The 22,234-nt window shown below is 38.9% G+C and overlaps 10 protein-coding genes across 10 annotated transcripts; 5 read left to right on the plus strand and 5 right to left on the minus strand.

Moving 5' to 3' along the window:
- Positions 1-255: 255 nt before the first annotated feature.
- COP1 (coatomer subunit alpha) lies at positions 256-3,864 on the plus strand (the record flags this gene model as incomplete). Its single annotated transcript, XM_037289238.1, has 1 exon — positions 256-3,864. The coding sequence occupies one exon, from the start codon at positions 256-258 to the stop codon at positions 3,862-3,864; it is 3,609 nt and encodes a 1,202-aa protein (XP_037145133.1).
- A 237-nt stretch (positions 3,865-4,101) lies between these two features.
- TUB4 (gamma-tubulin) lies at positions 4,102-5,517 on the plus strand (the record flags this gene model as incomplete). Its single annotated transcript, XM_037289239.1, has 1 exon — positions 4,102-5,517. The coding sequence occupies one exon, from the start codon at positions 4,102-4,104 to the stop codon at positions 5,515-5,517; it is 1,416 nt and encodes a 471-aa protein (XP_037145134.1).
- Positions 5,518-5,721: 204 nt separating this feature from the next.
- Positions 5,722-7,185, minus strand: LDB17 (Ldb17p; the record flags this gene model as incomplete). The annotated part of the gene is made up of 1 exon (XM_037289240.1): positions 5,722-7,185. One exon carries the CDS (start codon positions 7,183-7,185, stop codon positions 5,722-5,724), a length of 1,464 nt encoding a protein of 487 aa, XP_037145135.1.
- A 264-nt stretch (positions 7,186-7,449) lies between these two features.
- On the plus strand, positions 7,450-8,206 carry ATG38 (Atg38p; the record flags this gene model as incomplete). Its single annotated transcript, XM_037289241.1, has 2 exons — positions 7,450-7,467; positions 7,547-8,206. 2 exons carry the CDS (start codon positions 7,450-7,452, stop codon positions 8,204-8,206), a joined length of 678 nt encoding a protein of 225 aa, XP_037145136.1.
- Positions 8,207-8,229: 23 nt separating this feature from the next.
- RPN5 (proteasome regulatory particle lid subunit RPN5) lies at positions 8,230-9,564 on the minus strand (the record flags this gene model as incomplete). Its single annotated transcript, XM_037289242.1, has 1 exon — positions 8,230-9,564. The coding sequence occupies one exon, from the start codon at positions 9,562-9,564 to the stop codon at positions 8,230-8,232; it is 1,335 nt and encodes a 444-aa protein (XP_037145137.1).
- Positions 9,565-9,908: 344 nt separating this feature from the next.
- Positions 9,909-12,365, plus strand: NOP14 (snoRNA-binding rRNA-processing protein NOP14; the record flags this gene model as incomplete). The annotated part of the gene is made up of 1 exon (XM_037289243.1): positions 9,909-12,365. One exon carries the CDS (start codon positions 9,909-9,911, stop codon positions 12,363-12,365), a length of 2,457 nt encoding a protein of 818 aa, XP_037145138.1.
- Positions 12,366-12,495: 130 nt separating this feature from the next.
- Positions 12,496-15,411, minus strand: ATG9 (autophagy protein ATG9; the record flags this gene model as incomplete). Its single annotated transcript, XM_037289244.1, has 1 exon — positions 12,496-15,411. One exon carries the CDS (start codon positions 15,409-15,411, stop codon positions 12,496-12,498), a length of 2,916 nt encoding a protein of 971 aa, XP_037145139.1.
- Positions 15,412-15,722: 311 nt separating this feature from the next.
- Positions 15,723-17,057, minus strand: RPC53 (DNA-directed RNA polymerase III subunit C53; the record flags this gene model as incomplete). Its single annotated transcript, XM_037289245.1, has 1 exon — positions 15,723-17,057. The coding sequence occupies one exon, from the start codon at positions 17,055-17,057 to the stop codon at positions 15,723-15,725; it is 1,335 nt and encodes a 444-aa protein (XP_037145140.1).
- A 260-nt stretch (positions 17,058-17,317) lies between these two features.
- On the plus strand, positions 17,318-19,222 carry SAS10 (rRNA-processing protein SAS10; the record flags this gene model as incomplete). Its single annotated transcript, XM_037289246.1, has 1 exon — positions 17,318-19,222. One exon carries the CDS (start codon positions 17,318-17,320, stop codon positions 19,220-19,222), a length of 1,905 nt encoding a protein of 634 aa, XP_037145141.1.
- Positions 19,223-20,762: 1,540 nt separating this feature from the next.
- On the minus strand, positions 20,763-22,142 carry CLB3 (B-type cyclin CLB3; the record flags this gene model as incomplete). Its single annotated transcript, XM_037289247.1, has 1 exon — positions 20,763-22,142. The coding sequence occupies one exon, from the start codon at positions 22,140-22,142 to the stop codon at positions 20,763-20,765; it is 1,380 nt and encodes a 459-aa protein (XP_037145142.1).
- Positions 22,143-22,234: the final 92 nt, after the last annotated feature.

Raw genomic sequence — 22,234 nt, forward strand, 5'->3', positions numbered from 1 at the left:
GAAAGACGGTGAAGGTATGTTGTTGTTCATAATTACGAAGGAATTGAAGTGCAAAAAGGTTGGTTGAAGTACCAGTGAGAACCAATTGAGCTAAGTAAGCGCTTCTGAAGTATAGGCTATATATTTCTCCCTAAAGTTTGAAGTTTTAGTGAGATTTATTCAGGGGAAAGCGACAAAGGTCGAGCAAGAAATTGAACACTCTAACAGCAAAAGAAACTGGATAATTGGGAACTCAATAGTCAAAATCAAGTCAAGATGAAGATGCTAACTAAGTTTGAGTCCAAGTCCACCAGAGCCAAAGGTATCGCATTTCATCCTTCTCGGCCATGGGTTTTGGTCGCGTTGTTCTCGTCTACGATCCAACTCTGGGACTACAGAATGGGGACCTTGTTGCATAGATATGAAGATCATGAAGGACCCGTTCGTGGTATTGACTTTCATCCAACGCAGCCTATCTTTGCGTCTTGCGGTGATGATTATACTATCAAAGTTTGGTCTCTTGACACCAATAAATGTTTGTACACGTTGAATGGACATTTGGATTACGTCCGCACAGTCTTCTTTCATAATGAGCTGCCTTGGATCATCTCTGCTTCAGATGATCAAACAATCAGAATTTGGAACTGGCAAAATCGCAAAGAGATAGCCTGCTTAACTGGCCATAATCATTTTGTGATGTGTGCTCAGTTTCATCCAAGTGAAGACATGATCGTGTCTGCGTCTCTAGATGAGACCATAAGGGTTTGGGATATTAGTGGTTTGAGGAAGAGGCACTCAGCTCCCGGCGCATCAAGACTAGAGGATCAAATCGCGGCGCAGCAAAATCTTCTGGATGGTGGATTTGGCGATTGTGTGGTGAAATTTATACTTGAAGGTCATTCTAGAGGTGTCAACTGGGCATCTTTTCATCCAACGTTACCGCTAATTGTTTCCGGTGGTGATGATCGCCAAGTTAAACTATGGAGAATGAGTTCAACAAAAGCCTGGGAAGTTGATACTTGTAGAGGTCATACAAATAATGTTGATTGTGTTATTTTCCATCCACATCAAAATTTAATCATTTCTGTTGGTGAGGATAAAACTTTGAGGATTTGGGACTTGGATAAAAGAACTCCTGTGAAACAATTTAAAAGAGAAAATGACAGGTTTTGGTTAATAGCTGCACACCCACATATCAATTTATTTGGTGCGGCTCATGATTCAGGTATTATGGTTTTTAAGATGGATCGTGAAAGACCATGTAGTGTCATTCACCAAAATGAGCTGGTTTTCGTTAATAAGGAGAAGCAAGTTCAGACCTTTGATTACAATAATAAAGTTGCTTCTCTGCCATATGTTTCTTTGAAGAATTTAGGCCAACCATGGAACTCTTTTAAAAGTATTTCCTACAATCCTTCGCAACATTCAATTTTGGTTAACGAGGGCAATGATAGGTTTGCCTTGATTTTAATTCCAAAGAAGCCAACTGGAGCCGTTGAACCATCCAATGTTTTGGAAGATTCTGGTAGATTTGCGACTTTTGTTGCTCGTAATCGATTTGTGGTCTACAATAAAACTAACGAATCATTGGAAGTTAGGACCCTCGATAATAAAGTAACTAAAACCATTAAGATTGCAGGGATCGTGAACGATATTATTAATAGTAGTGCCGGCTGCGTATTGATTTTGCAACCCAAGGAAGTTATTCTCTTTGACGTTCAACAGGGCAAGAAATTAACTGAAATTGCTCTGAAGAATGTCAAATATGTTACTTGGTCACTGGATGGTCAATATGCAGCATTAATGAGTAAACATACAATCACCATTGTGACTAAAAGATTGGAATTGATAAATTCAATGCATGAGACTATTAGGATTAAAAGTGCGTGTTGGGATGAAACAGGTGTTTTAATTTACTCAACTCTGAATCACATCAGATATTGCTTATTGAATGGTGATAAGGGCATCATCAAAACTCTGGAGAATACTTTGTACATCAATAAAGTTCATGGAAAATTGATATACGCATTGGATCGCGACGGTGAGATGAAAATTTTATCAATTGATCCAACCGAATATCGCTTCAAAAAGGCTTTGGCAAACAAGAATTTCCCTGAAGTGCTTCGTATCATAAAAAATTCTAATTTAGTTGGGCAGAATATTATATTCTATTTGCAAAAATCTGGCTATCCCGAAATTGCCCTTCAATTTGTTCAAGATCCACAAACGCGTTTCGATCTGGCTCTCGAAGATGGGAATTTGGAAGTTGCCTTACAGGAAGCTCAGAAATTGGATAATCATTCAATTTGGGAAAGATTAGCTAATGAAGCTCTATTGCAAGGTAACACTTCTTTAGTTGAAATGATCTATCAAATTCAAAAATCTTTCGATAAGTTATCCTTCCTGTATTTGATTACTGGTGATAGTACAAAACTGACAAAAATGGAAACTATCGCACAAAACCGTAGTGACATTTCTAGTCTCATTTCCAATACGTTCTTCAACGATTCGAGAGCTTCAAGAGCCAATGTTTTTGCACAAGCTGGCTCTTTGCCTCTTGCTTATGCAATCGCAAAAGCTAAAGGAGATGATGAAGCAGCGTCCGGCTTTTTAGAGCAAGCTGGCTTCTCAGAGGAAGATGTCGTGTTACCAGAGATTGTTGATGGAAGCACTCTTGTCAGGAAGCCAGTTGTGTCACAGCCCATTACGAAATGGCCATTGAAGGAAGCGGAGCCTTCTTACTTTGAAAAAGCTGTTCTGAATCAAATTGACGATTTGAGCCTTGAAGATACCCAAGCCGAGGTGGATTCGGTCAAACAAACCGATTCGCAACCGGAAGAGGATCTATTTCAGGATGAAACTGACGCTGCAGATGATGGTGGTGCCTGGGACATGGGTGAAGGAGATTTGGACATGGAAGAAGTTTTAGAAACTGAGGAGAATACAGGTACTCAAGTGATATCCAGCGAAGAAAGTGTGGTTTCTACATGGGTAAAAAACTCTAAATTACCGGCCGTACTTGTCGCAGCAGGTGCATTCGATGCCGCTGCCCAGGCTCTCAACAAGCAGGCCGGAATTGTAAGTTTTGAACCATTAAGGTTGAAATTTGAGGATGTCTTTGAAGGCTGTAGAACTTACATGACCTCTACTCCAGTCGAACTTCCGGCAATCGCTGGGTACATCAACGCTGATCCTGAAGATGAAGATTCTGCTACTATTCTACCTCGTACGCCAACCGTCAGCGCAGTAACAGAACTCATGAATGAGGGTTATAAATATTTCAAGGCAAACAAGTTAGAACAAGCAATCATGTCATTCCGTAATGCCATCTATACCATCATATTGCTCGCTGTCAACAATGATGAGGACGAGAACACGGCATTGAAAGCTTTAGAAAGGGCAAAGGAGTACATTTTAGGCCTGTCTATTGAATTAAAGCGTCGTTCGCTTCCAGCTGAGAATGTTAAACGAAACCTAGAACTAGCTGCGTATTTCACAAGAGCCAAGTTATCACCAGCTCATAGAAGTAATGCTTTACAAGTGGCGATGTCTCAAAGCTTTAAATACAAAAATTTTGTATTAGCCTCTTATTTCGCCGCTGAGTTCCTGAAAATCATGCCTTCTGGTCCTCGTTCTGAGCAGGCCCGCAAGGTCAAAGACAAAGCAGATTCTATAGCCCATGACGCTGTTGAGATTGACTTCGATCCATACGCGGAATTCACCATCTGTGCTTCTACATACACACCGATCTACAAAGACACACGAAGCGTTATAGATCCTCTCACAGGTGCTACTTATTTAGCATCTGAAAAGGGAAATGTAGATAAAATAGCGTTGGTTTCTAAAATCGGTGCTCCAGCTTCAGGGTTGAGGATACGCTATTAGTTTACTGTATGACCATAAATAAAGTACTTCACTATTGTTAATAAGTTACAAAGCTTATAATAACTCTATAAAAGAGTCCAAACTCTTCACTTTCAGTATAAATCAATGTAGTTTATCACCGAGATTCTATTGCCACTATTCTCGCGTTCGAACATGTAAGAGTAAAAAATATGATATATACGCTAAATAATTCAAGTGTAAACAAAGAAATAGAAGTTGAAGGCTGTAGGAAATACAATGACGGGGGAAATCATCACCATACAGGTGGGGCAATGTGGAAACCAAATAGGGAAGCATTTCTGGTCTCAACTGGCTAAAGAGCACGGAATCGATAGAGATGGCCAGGGCACTGTCGGTGATAGTCCAAGCCGGATTAGAGATGATGATACCAATCCTTTCTTCAAAATGAATGATAGCAATAGGTATACACCAAGAGCTCTCATGCTTGATTTAGAGCCCAGTGCCATACAAGATGTCCAGAATCATTTTCCCGGAATGTTTGACTCTAGAGCATCGTGGATTTCACCAGAGGAGTTAGGCGCTGGTAATTCATGGTCCAAAGGTTACGATTATGGCCTTGCAAATCAAGACAATTTTTTAAATATGATCGATAAAGAGATAGATTCAACGGACAATTTCGAAGGATTTCAATTGATTCACTCCGTAGCGGGAGGTACAGGATCTGGTCTTGGATCAAGCCTCTTGGAGGCCATATCCGATAGATATCCGAAGAAATTTTTAACCACCTATTCTGTTTTCCCCAGTAGTGAATCGGAAGTTGTTATTCAACCATACAACACGATTCTAACTTTAAGGAGGTTATCGGAAAATAGCGATGCTTCCGTTGTATTCGATAACAACGCTTTACTGAATCTGACGAGCAGGGTTTTCAGAGACCCGTACACTAGCTACTTGCACACAAATCAATTAATTTCTGCTGCAATGTCTTCCATAACAAATTCAATTCGTTTTCCGAGTTACATGTACAATTCGCTACCCAGTATATTTTCCACTATGATTCCAACACCAGACCTGCATTTCTTGATACCAGGTTTCACCCCGTTTACTTCCGATTATGTTACTGGTGGCAAAGACCACAAAAACAACACACCATACGATATTTTGCTTGACTTATTTGACGGCTCTAACTCAATGGTTTCTCATAACACGGAAAGCCCGACGTATTTCAGTGTGTATTGTTCGCTTATTGGAATGCTTGAACAAAATGACATTCTAAGAGCAATAACAAAAGCTCAGCAGCGTCTCAATTTCGCCCCTTGGTCATATTCTTCGGTCCACGTTAACGTTGGGAGCCGATCGCCATACTTAGCGTCCCAATCTGGCCAAAACCAGACAAGTGGTCTCATACTTTCGAACACATCGTCGGTAATATCTTTATTTGATGTATCATGCAAAACATTTGATAAAATATTTTCTAAGGGTGCTTTCTTGAATACTTTTAAGGATGGTAAGATGTTTCAAAATGGTTGGGATGAGTTTGCAGAATCACGACAGGTTGTTCAAAATTTAGTTGAAGAATACCTTGCCGCAGAGCAAGAAACATATTTGGATGATGTTCTTCTAGATGAGGAAAATATTGTTGGTCATCATGATGTAGATATGGATACAGAAGCCGATGACAACATTATTTAAGAAAAATCCATCTGATGGAAAATATAAAGTAACGTGGTTGTATTATTATTTATCGCTATCGCTAGTATCTTTAAAATACGGTTAAATTGCATTTTTAGCTTTTGTTTTGTGCTTGATGCGCGTTTACTATTCTATCAGTTATTATGAGATGCTATTGAGATGACTTACAGCTTATCAGTCATTATGAAGTGATATTAAGGTGACTTATAGCTTATCATTTAAATGCGAATGGGTCCTCCTCAGCACTTGTTTCCTAGACGGTGGTAAAGGAGGCGGAGGTCTGCTTTTTCTCATTCCTAATGACTCTGCAGAATAATCTGATTCCGAACTTAGATAAAATTGTCCAGTTTTTTTATCGTTGTTTGGTGTGGTGGCGGTTGGTGTCAGAACAATGGTCGAGACACTTGATTTTCTGCTAGACGTTTCCTCAGAGTTGCATTGCTCTTCAGAAGGAGATTTTTTTTCCAGCCAAGGAACTTGCTCTAGTACTTTGGAAGCCAATTTCGAAGTGATTGCATGCTCACGGCCAAGATTTTCACTACTGCAACTGTTTTCGATTGAAGAAAGATATGTCAGGAGCTTCGATATATCGTGTTTTCTGTAATGCGTCCTGGAGATTTCTGTATTATTAAGCAGCGGAATGAGAAGTCGAAGAAAGTAATTTCTCAAAAGTTCCTCATTTTCAGAAATATTTTGCAACTCTCTTATAAGTACATCGGCGAATACATGTAGATCGTTCAAATAGAAGAAATTTAACGCCAGATCACCATCCTTTGAGGTTAAAATAATGTATAAGATTTTACACATCATAATTTGAAGCGAAGAATCCTGCACCCTATTAAGCTTCAATAAGAGTAATTCGACAAACCTTGTATCTTTTGCATCATTACTGAGATACTTGAAAATTTTATTTTCAATCTCAAAGTTTTTGGTAAGCATCATGTATTGTTCATTTAGAGCTAATATCAATTTAAATTGTGCGTTGTTGAAAAGATCATCCATTGTGTCCGATCGGATCGTACTCATTAAAAAGTAAATAAAGAAATCATCAATTGTTTGGACATTCGTCACGGAGCATTTGCAGTACTTAAAGACCAAAAACAGCACGTCCATTAAAACAACGCAAATTTGTCTCATCTCATCCATTATCTTTATCTCAATGTCGTTCAATTCTTGCAAATCTGCACTAATCAACTTTTCTTGAGATATATGTTTATCCTCACCATACTTATTCAGATATGCAAATTGTGTGTATAAGGTGTTATAAAAGACATTGAAACCTTGAAATTGAAGCATTATTTCCAGGGAATTTAAATCCTGCTTCGATTCCCAAAGTAAAATATATGCAATAATGAATTTCATATTCATCTCCAATAAATCAATATTCAATAGTGACAATAGCTTGCTCAGACAAAATCGCTTCTCGTTTTTCATTATTGGAGAGTCCGTCAATACCATTGCCAAACGACACATTTCCTTATCTGAACGAATGTAATCCATGTAAGAATCGCACGACTTTTTAATATAACCAACAAGTGCACTATTAACCGAGTTTTTATTTTGCTGATCAGCTGGTATGTTGACAATTCGCTCCATGTCGAGCCAGAACTTCATTAATTCATCGTCGTTATGAGATTCTGAAAGAGGTTCACTTTCATCAAGAATCATTAGCCACTACACGGGACCTGGTACAATAATATACGGGAGGTGCAATTCTTCGAAGATATTCCGAGAAAGATTGGCACTATCAATGATCTACAATCCACGATTGATCTTTAATTATCCTGAACCTTTGTAGACTTTTTTGTCAATAGACGCACCGATCGGTGGAATCTTTCGAAGGTCGGAAATTTAAATCATAATAAAAGGGAAAGAATGTACATATTTAATTGATAAAGCTCTACAAAATGGTAAATTGTAATAGCGAACAGTATGAAAAAGCTGGCAGAAGTATGTTGAAATTCGAAACCTAGGATAGTTATGCACTTCTAACTAACATGTTTTATATGGTCATCGAAATGTTTTAAAGGTTTATAGTAATATTGATGGTGCTGAACAGCAATCGAGGAAAGGTGACTACTTGGGAGCGATAAAAGAATACAAGAAAGCTTTAGATATCCTTGATAGATCGGGCAAAAGTTCAGAAGAGCAAGATGTCGGTTTAAGTCACGAGGTCACTCGAGCGTTAGATCTGCTGCAAGATGATATACAAGCGAAAATTCGAGAGCTGGAGAGTTTGGTAGAGGTACAAAGACCAGAGGAATCCAAGAACAGCTCAACTGTGGGGTCTTTATGGAATGCTTCTTCAATGTCCAATCAAACTGTAGTGAAAACGCGGACGTTGGAAGGCTCTTTGAATGGAACAATGGGGCTTATGATGGATCCGTTATTAGTCTCTCTAATCAATAAGTTGCAGGTCAACTTCATCAATGCTGTCAGTGAAGAACTTAAGCGTACAGAGAGCCATGACATTCAAAGCATTGAAAGTCAAGTGAAGCAACAAATTGGTAGGTTCAAGAAGGAATTAGGCATGTATGAACAGAAAAAAATCAAGGAATATAATCTGCGGCTAGATCAAGCTATAAAGGAAAATAAGAAGCTATCCAATCAAATAGTCAAGCTCCGAGAAAGATGGGATAGCCTTGTAGAAAGCGCCAAACAACGAAGAAATAAAAAACAAGATGATTAATTTATACGACTAACTAACTATTCCTATTTGGCCTTCAAACCATGTATAATTTCCTCCTTAGTTATCAAATGACCAATTGTTTCAATGTGCTCTAATAATTGATCAACATTCGAAGACCATTCATTCAGTAGCTCACTAGAATTCTTAGGTTTCTCAAAATTAACCACTTTAGCAGGTCTATTTATCTTCGCATATATGATTCCTTGATTGACCAAATCACTGATGAAAGTTTCTGTATCAGATTCGGTTAAATCCAACAATTCATTTAATCTTGGTAACGAAATCCTCGAATAGTATTTAGAAATGACCCTTAGATTGTGTTCAATTACTCTCTTCCGAAACTCTTCCCAATGATGCTTATTTGGTTTCCCACCAAATGCAATATCATCTTTGTTCAATACAGGCTCATAAGTTTTTTTAACTATCGCCCATCTCATCAATTCTTGAGTTGTGAAAAGTTTCACGAGTGATTCCTGCGTTTCCAATTTCTTCAAATTGTTATCTAGCAGGATCTTATGGATAAGATCATTTTGCAAATTGCCGTATGGTGATAAAATCAGAAAATAAACCATATGCGATAACGCGTGTTTCCATGCATCTCCATCTTTCTTAACAGACCCAGTTTGATAAATTTCTTGAAAATACTGGGCTACCTCCAAGTAATCCTTCTTATGAAGGCCAATTTTGGTTAACAACTCATAATATCTTAGTTTTAAAGCCTCGTATTTTGCATTATTGAAAGTCTTCTTCAAAATTTTCCTCGACAATACTGTCGCTTGCGTAAAATCACCAATCAATATGCTTAATTCCATCTGCTCTAGAATAAATTCAATCTTCTCGGACATATCCATAGACCCATACGTTTCCACTTGCAGTTCACACAAAATCTTGGCTGCCTCCTCAATATCCCCCTGTTCCTTACGAATATTTGCTAGATCTCTAGTGACCCTTGCTCTTTCCACCTCTACAAATATCTTGTTTTCGGTAACGGTTCTAATAGTCTCAATAGCTGCAATCCTTGTATCTAAATCGATTTTATCTGCCTTCAAATGCTCCATAATTATCTGAATCATGTATTGAATCGAGAGCTTCAGCTGCCCATGCTTTTTTGACAGCAATGTAAGCTGTTCGTCCAAATCATCCCATTTATTCTTTTCAACAAGCAGCTCCACAATCCTCTCAAGCACCTGCTTTGAAGAAGCAAGATCAGATGCTTGTCTAGTCTTCTTTTCTAAGACTAGCAATTGATCCAATGCACCTTGAGAGTCATTTATAGCCAAATGCTTGATCTTGGGTAGCTCCTCCTTCAGAATTTCAGTGTAATCCTTCTCTGCCTTGATTGGCGCGTCTCTGGACATGTTGTACACTGTGGTTATCCAATGTGTTTGATCAGAGGAATACAAATCTACCGCCCGTTTTTCAGATAAAGTTCTCAATGGAAACACTTGATCAATGAGGAATACACGATCTGTGTCTTGTTTAATAATAACAACTGTTCTAGTGTGTTTGCCACCCTAATTGTACTTCAAACTTGAAAAAAGATGGATCGCGCTAGACGATTTTGAAAATTTTGTCCAATATTGAGAAAGTGATGAACAGGCGATGAGATGCGATGAGACGACTTATGAAAAATCATCGATTAGAGCTCATTTAGAGGGATCCGAGATTATCCAGGAGCTGTGTCCAAGTGTCAAGAGACAATATGGGAGGGTCTCAGCTAAAAAATCTGAAAGCAGCCTTGAAAGCTCACGATTTGACAGGACAAACGGCTGCGAAGAAGAGCAAGAAACAGAGGAGACAACCGAAAAAATATGATAGAGAGGAGCACGCTAAATTAATTGCAAGCATTAGGGAAGAGTTTAATCCATTCGAAATTAAAACTGCACGTAACAAGCGTAGCACAGCTGGTTCGAAGGATGGCAAAAATGTCACGGTAGCAGTTGGTAAGCCTGGTATATCGAAGCAGATCGGTGAAGAACAGAGGAAGCAGGCTTTTGAACTCAGAAATGCCCAAAAAAACAAGAGGAACGGTTTTGTGGATCGTAGGTTTGGTGAAAGGAATAAACATTTGAGTGAAGAAGACAGGATGTTGGAGCGTTTCACCAGAGAAAGACAAAGTCAATCTAAGAATAAATCTAATTTATTCGACTTGAATGATGAAAGTGATTCCGAGAGCAACAATATGTTTGGATCCGAGCTTACACATTTGGGTGAATCTCTATCGCAGCAAGATGACTTCGATTCTGGAGATTTAGGTCTTAACGATCAGGGAAAGAGACAGTATGACAATCAGTTGGGTGAATCGATTGAACCCTCAAGGAAAAAAACCAAAGCTGAAGTGATGAAAGAAATCATCGCAAAATCCAAGTTTTATAAGCATGAAAGACAAGTGGCACAAGAAAAGTTGAAAAACCAAATCGAAGATCTGGATGAAAACTTTGAAGATATTTTCTCCAAATTGAAAGATTCTGAGAGCATCTCAAAGAATCATTTGCAAAAGAGTGAAACAAACAAGGTGGATCAGGAGTATGATACCAAGGTTCGAGAACTGATTATGGAAAGAAGATCCGTTCCTTCTGATAGAACTAAGACAGAAGAGGAGCTTCAAAAAGAAGCTGCTGAAAAGAAGAAAATGCTGGAACAACAGAGGCTAGATAGAATGAGCGGTATTCTTGAAGCAGAAGATGGTGAAGCCAAAGGTGTCGAAGATCTGGATGATCAGTTTTGGGACCGGGAGGACAATGTGGATGATGCTGACTTCAATCGAGAAAATATTGATAATGAGATTGCAGGCTCAGATGATGATATAGATTTGGGTGACGAAAAGTATGAAGCGAAGGAAACCTCTTCATCCCCTTTTACCGATAGTAAAGCATTGGACTGCCCCCAAAATCACAACCAGTTATTAGTAATAGTAGAAAAGTCATCGCTCAAACAGCAAATTTCTATCATAAGAAAAATTATCAACGCGCATCAGCCAAAATTGGCTGAAGGTAATAAAGAAAAACTAGGGAATTTTACAGGTGTACTTTTGAGGCATATTTTGTTTTTGTTTCGCCAGGAATACTCTTCAAATGTTCAAAAATTTTCAGAGGCTCAAAATTCTCTAATATCAATCTTGAAGGTTCTTTCAGAGAAATACAACCACTCTCTATCGAAAGAATGTCGAGTTATTACGGCTGAGATACAGAAAAGATTCAAAAAGAATCAGTTTTCAGGGTTAGATAGTTCAGATCTTGCTTTTTTCTCTATTGTTGGTATTCTGTTTTCCACTTCTGATCAATACCATCTAGTCGTCACTCCATGTTCCATTTTGATGGCAGAATTTTTGGAGCAGCTCAAGTTCAACAGTGTCGGAAAACTTGCGTTCGGTGCAATACTTGTTAAGATATCACTACAGTACCAGAGGTTATCGAAGCGGTATATTCCCGAGGTGCTATTTTTTCTGGAGAAATCTCTGGCTACATTTTTGCATACGTCGAACGAAGATATGAGCAAGATTGTTAAACTGGATTCGTATCTGTTAGGTCTTCCAAAAAAGACAATATTTTCTCCGACAACTCCACGTACTTTAGAACTGCATGCAATTCATCAAATAAAGGATGAAAACGAGAACTATAAAAAGACCGTCTTCCTGAACATTCTGGAGTCTCTAGATGAAGTTATTTCAAGTGTATGGAAAGAACTTCCGGCCTTCTCCGAAATTTCTCTTCCCATTCAAAATCTTCTCGAAATATGTGTCAAAAGATACGCTTCAATAACACTAGCAAAAAATATTCTGGATAAGATTCAACGATTACAAAAACTGAACAAACACAGTCCACTTACACTGCAGGATCATAAACCAGTATCTATTCCATCTCATGCTCCTAAATTCGAGGAGAATTTCAATCCAGACAAGAAATCTTACGATCCAGACAGAGAGAGAAGCGAAATCAACAAGATGAAGAATCTAATCAAGAAAGAACGTAAATTCACTATGAAGGAAATCCGAAAGGATACCAGGTTTGAAGCTAGGCAAAAGATTGATGAACAAAATAGGGAGGCAGGTAAATACCATGCAAAAATGGCTCACATCATCAATACAATCAATACAGAAGAAGGCGCTGAAGCTAATAAATATGAGAGAGAAAAAAAATTACGTTCTGGTAAAAAGTGAATCGAGATCAATCTTCAATCAACCTTATATACACCTAGATATTATTGTGACACTTCTGCAGTATATATAGGATAACAATAGGTCACGACTCGTTGACTGTGTAACCGTAGAGAACCCACCTGCAATTTCCTTATCTACCCAGTTCAGATTGATTGTAGAACTCTTTCACAAGGTTAAAAATACCACCCGCTCCACTTTCATTACGCGAGTTTCCGGATTTGATGTTATTCTGCAGCTCATAAGATGGTGCTGGAATAGAACCGATAAACGAATTTCCCAAATTAATGTTATCATTTTCAGAGAGGCGTCTGTTTACGCTTCTTTTTTTCTTACTGGTAGTCGAAGACTTGTTTGTAGCAACCGGTTGTCTGGTTTCCAGCGAGTGCTTCCCAATTCTAAATAGCTCAGGTTTTTGACCAGGCCTAAATTGCTTCTTCCATGAGTAGCTATTATTGAGCATTGGAGAAAGCTTTGTCTCGTCACCATATCTTTTGGTTGGAAGCTGATGCTTACCTACCACTTTACTGCTGTTTTCATAATCGTCGATAAAATACATGTATGACTGCATCATTTTATTAACGGCAGCATCATTTTCTTCGCTATCAGAGTCATTAGTATCTGATAGATCTTCAGAGATAATCTCCCTCAAATTTACTTTTCTCCCATCTTGAGTATCTTTGCTTTGTAAAGGAGCCTTTAATTTACTCTTGCCATTTTTGTGTTCAAGAGTTTCATTAATGTCAAACATTGCGTACTTACAGACATATCCTAATCCATCCACATGAATTGTATTATCTCTAAAAAATTCAACGATTCTATCAGCACTCTTGGGTAAAGAATACCAAAGTATGAAAGGCGTAATAACCAAACTTGCCAACTCCCTAACCAGAACTATTATTCTCAAATTGTACAATTTACAAAACTCATTTTTCACTTCCTCCGTATGATACCTTCCCTCCCACTCATGCGGCATATAATGCGTATATGTTGCCAACTCTTGCAATGTTTCTTCTGGGTCAAATACGTTGTACTCATCGGATACAGAGTTTCGACACACAGTCCATATAGCTCCCATCACAGTTATGTAAAATAATGCCGTTCTATCATTGGTAATTTCAAAATTTAGAAAATTCTCAGGATCAAAGACAGTTAATATAGCCAAAATTGCTACAAATGATCCGCTAATGAAAGCGACGAACTTAAACATTAAATTGGTCTCTTCTTTGGGAAATTGATTGATATATCTATTTGCTAGCTCGGTGCTCAGTCCCATTCTTTTCTGAAATAGGTGAAATAACTCATTATACTCTCTAAATTTCCATTCCGCCATTAAAGTGTATTGACGAGCACCTAATGTACCTGGGGAAGTCTTATACTCGTTGAAATACCTCAGGAAATAAAGTAAAAGAAAATACGTCACAAGGAAGGGTGACAAAACAATGTTTAGGAAGCCTGCTAACAGGAATCTTTTTTTTAGTTCCTCCTTTATATATTCGTGTTGAGATGGCTTCAAGAAACTCTGCTTTATTAGCCCCGACTCATTAAAAGCATAACCCAAAATGCAGAGGTTAATATTCCATTCTAACGTCTTGGTCAGTGTACTCGTACGATAAAGCGGAAAGGGTAGTGATAGATCCAAAACTTCATTGTTGTACATAGCTATCAGATAATTTTCCTTTCTCATGATTCTATTAGCTACATCATGCGCATCTATTCGATTTTTGGCCTTGACTTCCAAAACGTTAGCAGTCAAGGCATTCTGATCTTTAAGATACATGATCTGCTGAATGATAGTTTGCCAAGGAATGGTTTGCAATTCCTTGTCAGAAACATTTAGAAGATACGAGTAAAAATTATGAATATCTTTCAAATTCTGAACATCGAAATAAAGCTGTGCAATCTTCAGGACAACAAATACGTAAAAAATCCACAGTAGAAGTTTGGTGAAGCCAGTGATACTACTAGAGTAGCACTTATCGATGGTCACATCCGACAATCGGTTACTTGTTGAGATTTTAGAGTAGTCGATACAATATCCCCCATAAGTTGAGGTGAAAATAACAAAGATTAAGGTGGCCAGATTGAGGATTTTTTCTAGGATTATGCAAAAGTAACCATTCCCCAAGTAATATCTATAGACATCTTGAAGAAAAAGATCCAAATTATCAACGTTTGCCCACTTCCAAAGTGCCCTTTCCCTTGGACTAAGTGTATTGACTTTGTTAGCAGGTGTTTTATTCAGGACTGATATATTTTTAAAGAGGTTAGGTCTCTTGAGAGGAAAATTGCTCGTAAAAGCCCTATTGCCACGCGGTCTGTCATCGTTCATGAAAGTTTTCCTTCTTCCCTCGCCAGTGCCCAAACCAGCTTCTAGATCTCTTTCATATCCTCTATCATTTTTAATTTCCTCATTTCCAACCCTAGAGTTCAGATGTTCGTCTTTTGAAGAGGTGAACAACTGTTTCTTCTTTTGTTTTTGATTATTGTGTTGCAATATTCGCTGGAAAAGCATCGATTTGGGCAAAGTAGAGCCCACGGTTTCCGTTTCCTTTTTAATATTTGCATCAGATGAGTTTCTAGCAAATAATGGTCTATCTTCTTCTATCACATACTCCGGATCTTCTTCCTGATCGTCTTCGTCATTCTCAGAGTCAATTGCATCTCTGTATTCTTCGTCGCTCGAAAGTTGACCGACTTTGAGTATGGATCCATTACGATTATAAGTGCCATTATCATGCCCATTCTTGAATCCTGTTTCGTCGTCTAGATCCACATCTGCAGCATGCGCATACTCTTCATCTGTCGTAGTACCCTGGTCAGACTCGGGCATTCGCAGCTCTTCCTCTTCAGCACTGTAGTGATTTTCATCAGAGGCATGTAAACTTACTAAATGGCCTTTATCGTCCCCTTCATCTTGCTGCTCAGGAAAAGTGCTCATTTCTTCTGTGTGAATCGACGTCGTGACGTCTTCGGATTGCAAGCCGAATACTCGGGACAAAAACGTGTCCCTACCATTAGTTTGCGGTGATATCTTGCTTTTATCCATCCTGAAATATATTGATAGTCATCCAAGGAGACTTCTTGAGCAACGATAAAGATTGGGTCACTAACTAGTAAGCTGACTCAAGGCGGCAAACTTCGTTTTTATTATGATCATAGTACCCTTTAAAAGTCTGTGATAAGTGGGTTACCCGAATAAAAGTAGAGATGACCGTTCCAACAGCCGGCACCGCTAAAGCTGGTTCTACATAGTACATGTAGCTGTCAATGGCTCTCAATGATTCGATAAGTCGAATAATGCTTTTGGCGCTATATTAGTACTTATATATGCTATAATGGAAGTTGAGCACAAAGTGTTCAAAATCTCGGAGTGACAACCATTCTTCCGTCGAGACGTCCCAAGAGTTCCACGGTTGGCGTTTCGCCATTGTCGTTTACAGACGCTACGTCTTGCAGAAAGCTGGTATCAGCACCTCTGTTTATATCCATTATTACCCCACCTATCTCGACCGAAAGTCTTCCTGATTTGTGAACTCTTAAAGAACCAATTTTCCCGGTGAGTGAATCTTGTGGAGTAAAGTTCTCTTTTACCACTTCTTGCTTTCTGTTCTTCTTTGCGCTGAAGTCTATGCCACTTTGTTTGTTCTCTTGCTCAGATTGGGTGGAATCTTGAGTCGAGAGTAATCGATGATCTGTTTGCTCGTTCTCGGTTTTTGGTGTTATTTCTTCGAAACTTGGCAATTTAGATGGTAATTGAAATAAAACAAATCTCTTCGGTTTGTTGTTGATTTTGTTTAGTTTTTTCCAAATACGTAAATGATCTTCTGTCAAGTTTTTCATTTCTTGAAGGGATTCTTTCTCGTCTAATGAACGAAACTGCTCTTGAAAATTCAATTTTTTTATTCTGTCAAGCATGTTTTCCTCTTTTGCTTTCAAGAGCTGTTGCAGATCCGTTTCCTTGGACTCGAACCCTCTGTTGTGATCTTCCTTTTTTATTTGAATCATCGGTGTTGCCTCTCTTGTAGTGCCTTCTGAGAATGAATCTTGAACCTCCTTTTGAACTGTATCAAGGTCATCATGTCTAATTCTTATTGGTCGAATCGGGAATAGTTCTTCAACCCTTTTGGCTTGCCAGGCTTCGTCATCCATATTTACATCACTATCAAATTCTTCTTCCTCGTAGTTATCCTCTGTCAGCTCGTGAACTGTATACTCTCTCCCCATGTTGAACTTCGACTTGCTTTTTCTTTGATTGTTGTCTGCTGTTTCTTTCTTTTCCTCATCGGCATCATCTTGATCATCTTCAGATTCTACAGCCGCATTATCGATGGTCTGTAAACCCTTATGTACCAATGATGTAGAGCCACCTTCAGATTTGATGAAACTTTTCTTGAAATCACCACCTTTGTCACTGACAAAGTTTCCTGCTGCTAGAGGACCAGAAGAAATGACGTGGGTATTATTCAAATAACGTGGTACTCGCCGCTGTTGATTACTAGCAGGTCTTTTTTCTTGTGCCTTTTTCTTATCGTATGCAGGTTTTTGAGACTCCTCCTGCTTTATCTTTGGTGCTGATGCATCTCTTTCTTCTTTCGTCCTTCTGGCAACAAATTTTGGTTTAAATTTTAGACCAGAGGCACCAGAAGAGCTCTTCAACGACGGCAATCTTTTGGAGCCATTTCCACTACTCATTATGAATGGCAATGACTATTATGAACCTTCTTGCACGCGTAACCTGTTTTTAGTGCTTGATTTATTACATCAACGGCATCGATTTTTTCATATAGTTCTAGTTCGGACAGCTTTTGAAATTTTAAAAAATTTTCAGACATTATTCCGATTCCGCTGAAGAGTAAAATAACTGTAGTCATCTCATCTCATCGATAGAACTATTCCTAGGTATAAGGAATAAAGCACAAGCTGGAACTCCTATCATTAATTGATATTTAAAAATGGCCAGAAATAAGAATAGAATACAATCAAAAAAACATTCTGTTAACGAACAACCGGAACCGCCTTATGGATTAAATGAGGTCGATGATTTTGCTTCAAAAAGAGAAAAACTTCTTCTGAGTGAGTCCACAATGAGAGATGCTGAGGAAGAGGAAGATATTCTGCCGGATGAGGAAGAGGAAGAGGTTCTTGCTATGAGTACTGATGAGTCCTCTGAAGAGGATGAAGATGGGGAAGAAGAGGATGAATATGAGGAAGAAGAAGAAAAGCTCGATGGGGAAAAGGCCTACAGAAAAGTATTCGGAAGAAAGCTCGATCTGAATAATACTACTGAGGCAGAAGGAGGAACAATGCTTGATAATGAAAATGCATGGGGCTCAACGAAAGGAGAATACTACGGTGCTGATGATCTAGACGATGATGAAACTGCAAAAGACATAGAAGAGGAGGCTTTGCGTCAAAGAAAAAAACATTTGGAAGACATGAATATGAACGACTATCTCGATGATGAACTTGATGATGAATGGAGCAAAGATGCAAAAGCGTTCGATATTGGTGAATTCAAAGAAACCACAAAGCAAAATGGCGATGCTCTTGACATTAAAAACTTCCACAGTATGGATCCAGAAGTAAAACAAGAATATTTAAATACATTTTTTCCTGAATTTTTACCTTTATCCAAAGAGCTTACAAAATTATTACCTGTTCTTGAGAACCTTAAAAAAAAAGAAGAGTCGGAAATTACCTTGATAAAGAAAATTGCCCTTTCCAGTTATATCGGTGTGCTGTCCTCTTATTTTGGTGTTCTGCTCCATGAGTTCAAAAATAACGAGGAGTTCTCGACAATGAGGGATCACCCTGTTATGGAAATGCTACTGACAGCCAAAGAAGTTTGGAGGCAAGCAAGCAGTTTGCCAGATGATATGAACTTAGATAACGGCAGTGAAACTGACGGAGAATTAGCGGAGGAACATATTTCCGACAATAATGAAGATGAAAACCTCGATGAATCTGATGCCGCAAGACTAACGGTCCTGACATCGGAGGATACAAAGAGAGTTGATGATGATGAGGAGAATGAAGACAACGTATCAGCCTCTAGCAGCGCAAACAGTGATACAGAAGAAGGTGAAGAAGATGAAGAAGATGTTGATCTTGATGACTTTGAAGAGTACGTTGCATTATCTCGTGTTAACAGAAAGAAGAGCGGAAAAGAAGTGGAAGAACAGTCACAACATGATTCAGATCTTGATGACTACAATGAGGGTGATATGGCAGATGTTGATGCCCAGGAGAAAAAGGCACGCCGTAAGACACTACGTTTTTACACATCCAAGATTGATCAACAACAGAATAAGAAAATAGATCGATTGAAGGGTGACGATGATATTCCATATAAAGAGCGTCTTTTCGAAAGGCAACAAAGACTGATAGAAGAAGCTCGTAAGCGTGGCCTACATAGCGGAAATGGAGAAGATCTGGATACAAAAGATTTCGGTTCCGATGACGAAGCCACATCAAAACTTATAAAAAGCGATGGAGAAAAAGATTACTTCAATTTAATTCAGGAGAGAAGAGAACACAAGAAAGACTCGCGCCGGGAAGCTCATAAAGCTGCGGTCAAAGCAGCTAAAGAAGGAAAATTGGCAGAACTGGCCGAAGGTCTTGGAGAGGATGGTAAACGTGCGATCAACTACCAAATTCTAAAGAATAAGGGTTTGACTCCAAAGAGAAAGAAGGACAACAGAAATTCACGTGTCAAGAAGAGAAAGAAGTTCGAAAAAGCTCAAAAGAAACTCAAGTCTGTTCGCGCAGTCTATTCTGGTGGTCAAGATGGTGCATACGAAGGTGAAAAGACGGGTATTAAGAAGAATTTGGTCAAGTCTGTCAAATTTAAAATGTGAACAGCACAGCAAGCATGAGGGAATGCAATACTAATTCCTTCTTCGCAGTTAGGTTATTAGTTACCCATTAAATAATTTTAATGTAAAGTAAAGAAAAGCAAAACATTGTTCCAAAGAAACTCAAAAGAATAATATATTTGATCTTTTGCTGACGGCTGTCGGGAAGGCCAATAGTTTTGAGAACGAAAAGGAGTAATGTATGGCTGATATTACGTATATGATGACCACCCCACCAATGGCATAACAACGGATGCGCATACTCGGAATATTCGATGCATTTGTTTTTCTGGAGGGAAAAACAGGAAACACACCGTAGCCCGCCCAAAGCAGCGAGCCTTTGTGCAGTCTCCATTGTACTTCTCACAATGATTAAGAAAAACAGGGAATCTGGTTTGTTGATTGCATCGTTGTGGAGTAATGCAAATGAGAAGCTTTAGCCTTTTCAATTTTTATCATTGGTATGCAATTAATTTTGTGGATTTCAGCTCGAGGGACAGCGTCATTCCCAAACTTCTTGAAAACTAACTCTTTCGGACACTGCGCCTCTCTAGAAGACTTCCGTTGCTAATCCAATCGTTTTTATAATTACGAGAAAGGCCCTGCGATTTAATGTTCCTGGAGGCTCAGCACTGTTTCTACTTCATGTTCTTAGAAAATTATTTGTAGGGCCTGTTCCATTTGGATTGCGGGTTCGTTTCATGGTGACTCAGAATTCCGAAGTTCAACAATTCTCAACTTCCAATGAACTCTGATTTTTCTTGATACTCGAGGTTGTGTAACTCTGGTCTCCATCAGTGGAAAAAAATACTCATTCGACTGACTTTTGCGGTCACAAAGCATCCTGGGTCTCGAAAATGACCTTACAGTAAATCCCTCAACACACTGACCCCTTCAGATTTTGTATTATGGTTACTTTCGGTGCCGCCGATTTTGAACTATTTCAATTGTTGCAAGTGCTCCTAACGTCAAAATAGCGACTGTATTACAGCTTGAATGCAGGAGCATATGTATGGGAGGGCCCTACAACAGAGACATTCATAGACATACCAGCTGCAGCAGTATGGGTTGTGCAATTCGCTCCATATCCCTTGGAACTCAGCGGTGGTGAGGGCTCAGAATAGAGTCTGGGTTTGGTACGTGTAGCAGAAGACTTGCAACAGAAAAAAACCGATACCCAATCTGTTTTTCAACATCAATACAAACAAGAACCGAAGCATTATTAGTACAGCTGAAGTATACGCTCGCAGGCAAATCGCATTTTTCAATGCTTTTTGAATAATCACGTTGAGAACTCGACGAAAGGTTTTCGAAGTTGAAAGTTAGGCATTGCTTTTTCGTATAAGCTATTCCTTTGATGCAACTCTCCCGTACTTGTCGAGGTAAAAGAGCACTTCTCAGAAGAGCCTTAGAAGATATATTAGTATAGAATCTTCTATAAAAATCTTGATTTATGAAAAGAGAAAGGGGACGCGATTCAATTGATGATTGATGCAATATTTGATTTGTGACTACGGATAATGAATCATCTTTTGATACCGCCTCATGCAGTGGTGTGGTCAACTTTTTTTTCGGCCAAAGCTATCCATTTGGCTACAACTTGCGCTGAGCGATGTTGACGGCGTTCAGAATACTTTTTCAATATAGCCTGGTGACGTCTTTCTGCATATCTACAGTTTTCCAAAATTACAGTTGCCAGCGTAAAGATTTGTTCTTGTGTGTAGCCTGAATAGTAAACATGCTTGCTTGACCAATTATTGGAGCCCAAAATAACTCTGCTTAAAAAATAAGCACCACTTGCCAACCAACTTGGAGGCGCTGCTGCCAGCTTGGGATCCATTATCGTTGTCTCCAGTAAATATTTGGCCAAAGTCCGGATATCATACTCATATTCGTCTGCTTTGCTTATTCTCCTTAGAAACGACATTGGACCTGGCCAACCTATTTCGAATTCTAGCGTATCTATCATATATTTTTCTGCTTTAATGATATCCTCTCGTGTGTATGCATTATCTAGCATGTAGACAATATCTTTCAAAGTTGGACAGTTTATCTCTTCATATTTAGCAGCAATAAATAACGCAGACGCACCCACGAGCTGAAATCTATTCAGAGTTACAGTCTTCTTTGACAAAAACCTATCAATGATATTAATGGTCAGATAAAGAGTTTCAGGCAGAAGTTGGAACCGGGAATGTACCTGTACAATCCAATCGATTAACGTACTTCTATATGACCATTTCAATTCTGGTTGAGAAGTCATGTAATGAGGATTCGGCCTATATTTCATTTCTAACTCTTTCATGTATCCAAAAATGTCTTTACTTAGTTCTGCCACCATAACCACGTCATATGTATCATCATCCATTGGATCAGCAGTATCTCGGTGATATTTTTGATATGCTTCTTCTAGAATGGTTTGCGATCTGGTTGTCACTTCCGGAAACAGCGGCTCTTTCACTTCATCTTCGCTCTCTACTTCGTTATATTCGTCTTCATCTCCCTCATCAGCCTCCCCTACTGAAGAAACCTGCTCTCGCTGCAACTCGACCTGCATAGCACTATCGCTTTGAGATTCCCTGAGACTCCGCAGATCATTCTCTTCTTCATCGATTGTGACACCTTCGCCTTCGTCTTGCATAAAATAGTTTTCGTTTCTGACCATATTTCCCACTTTCTTAATACGGTCCAAAGAATCTTGTGAAATTGTACTGGAAGAGACAGGGAGGGGCCTATTTGAGATCTGTGAAGTAACATCACTCAAGGCAACACGATGATGTGGAACACTCTGTTGCCTGTTTGTTTTGGCATTATCCTTATAGTTGGCGATCGAAGATCCGTACTTTTTCAGGCTTGGATTCTCATTTTCATTGGTTGATTCGAACCCAACGGCTGAGCTCATCGAATGAGACGTGTAATGCATCGTTACTGTAAAATGTTCCCTTCTGCACTTATTTTACTCCGAAACCTGGGAATCTGTTACTATCAGCAACTGAATCAATTTATTCAGAGACG

Source organism: Zygotorulaspora mrakii, chromosome 5, assembly GCF_013402915.1.
Source record: "Zygotorulaspora mrakii chromosome 5, complete sequence".
Taxonomy (NCBI): Eukaryota; Fungi; Ascomycota; class Saccharomycetes; order Saccharomycetales; family Saccharomycetaceae; genus Zygotorulaspora; species Zygotorulaspora mrakii.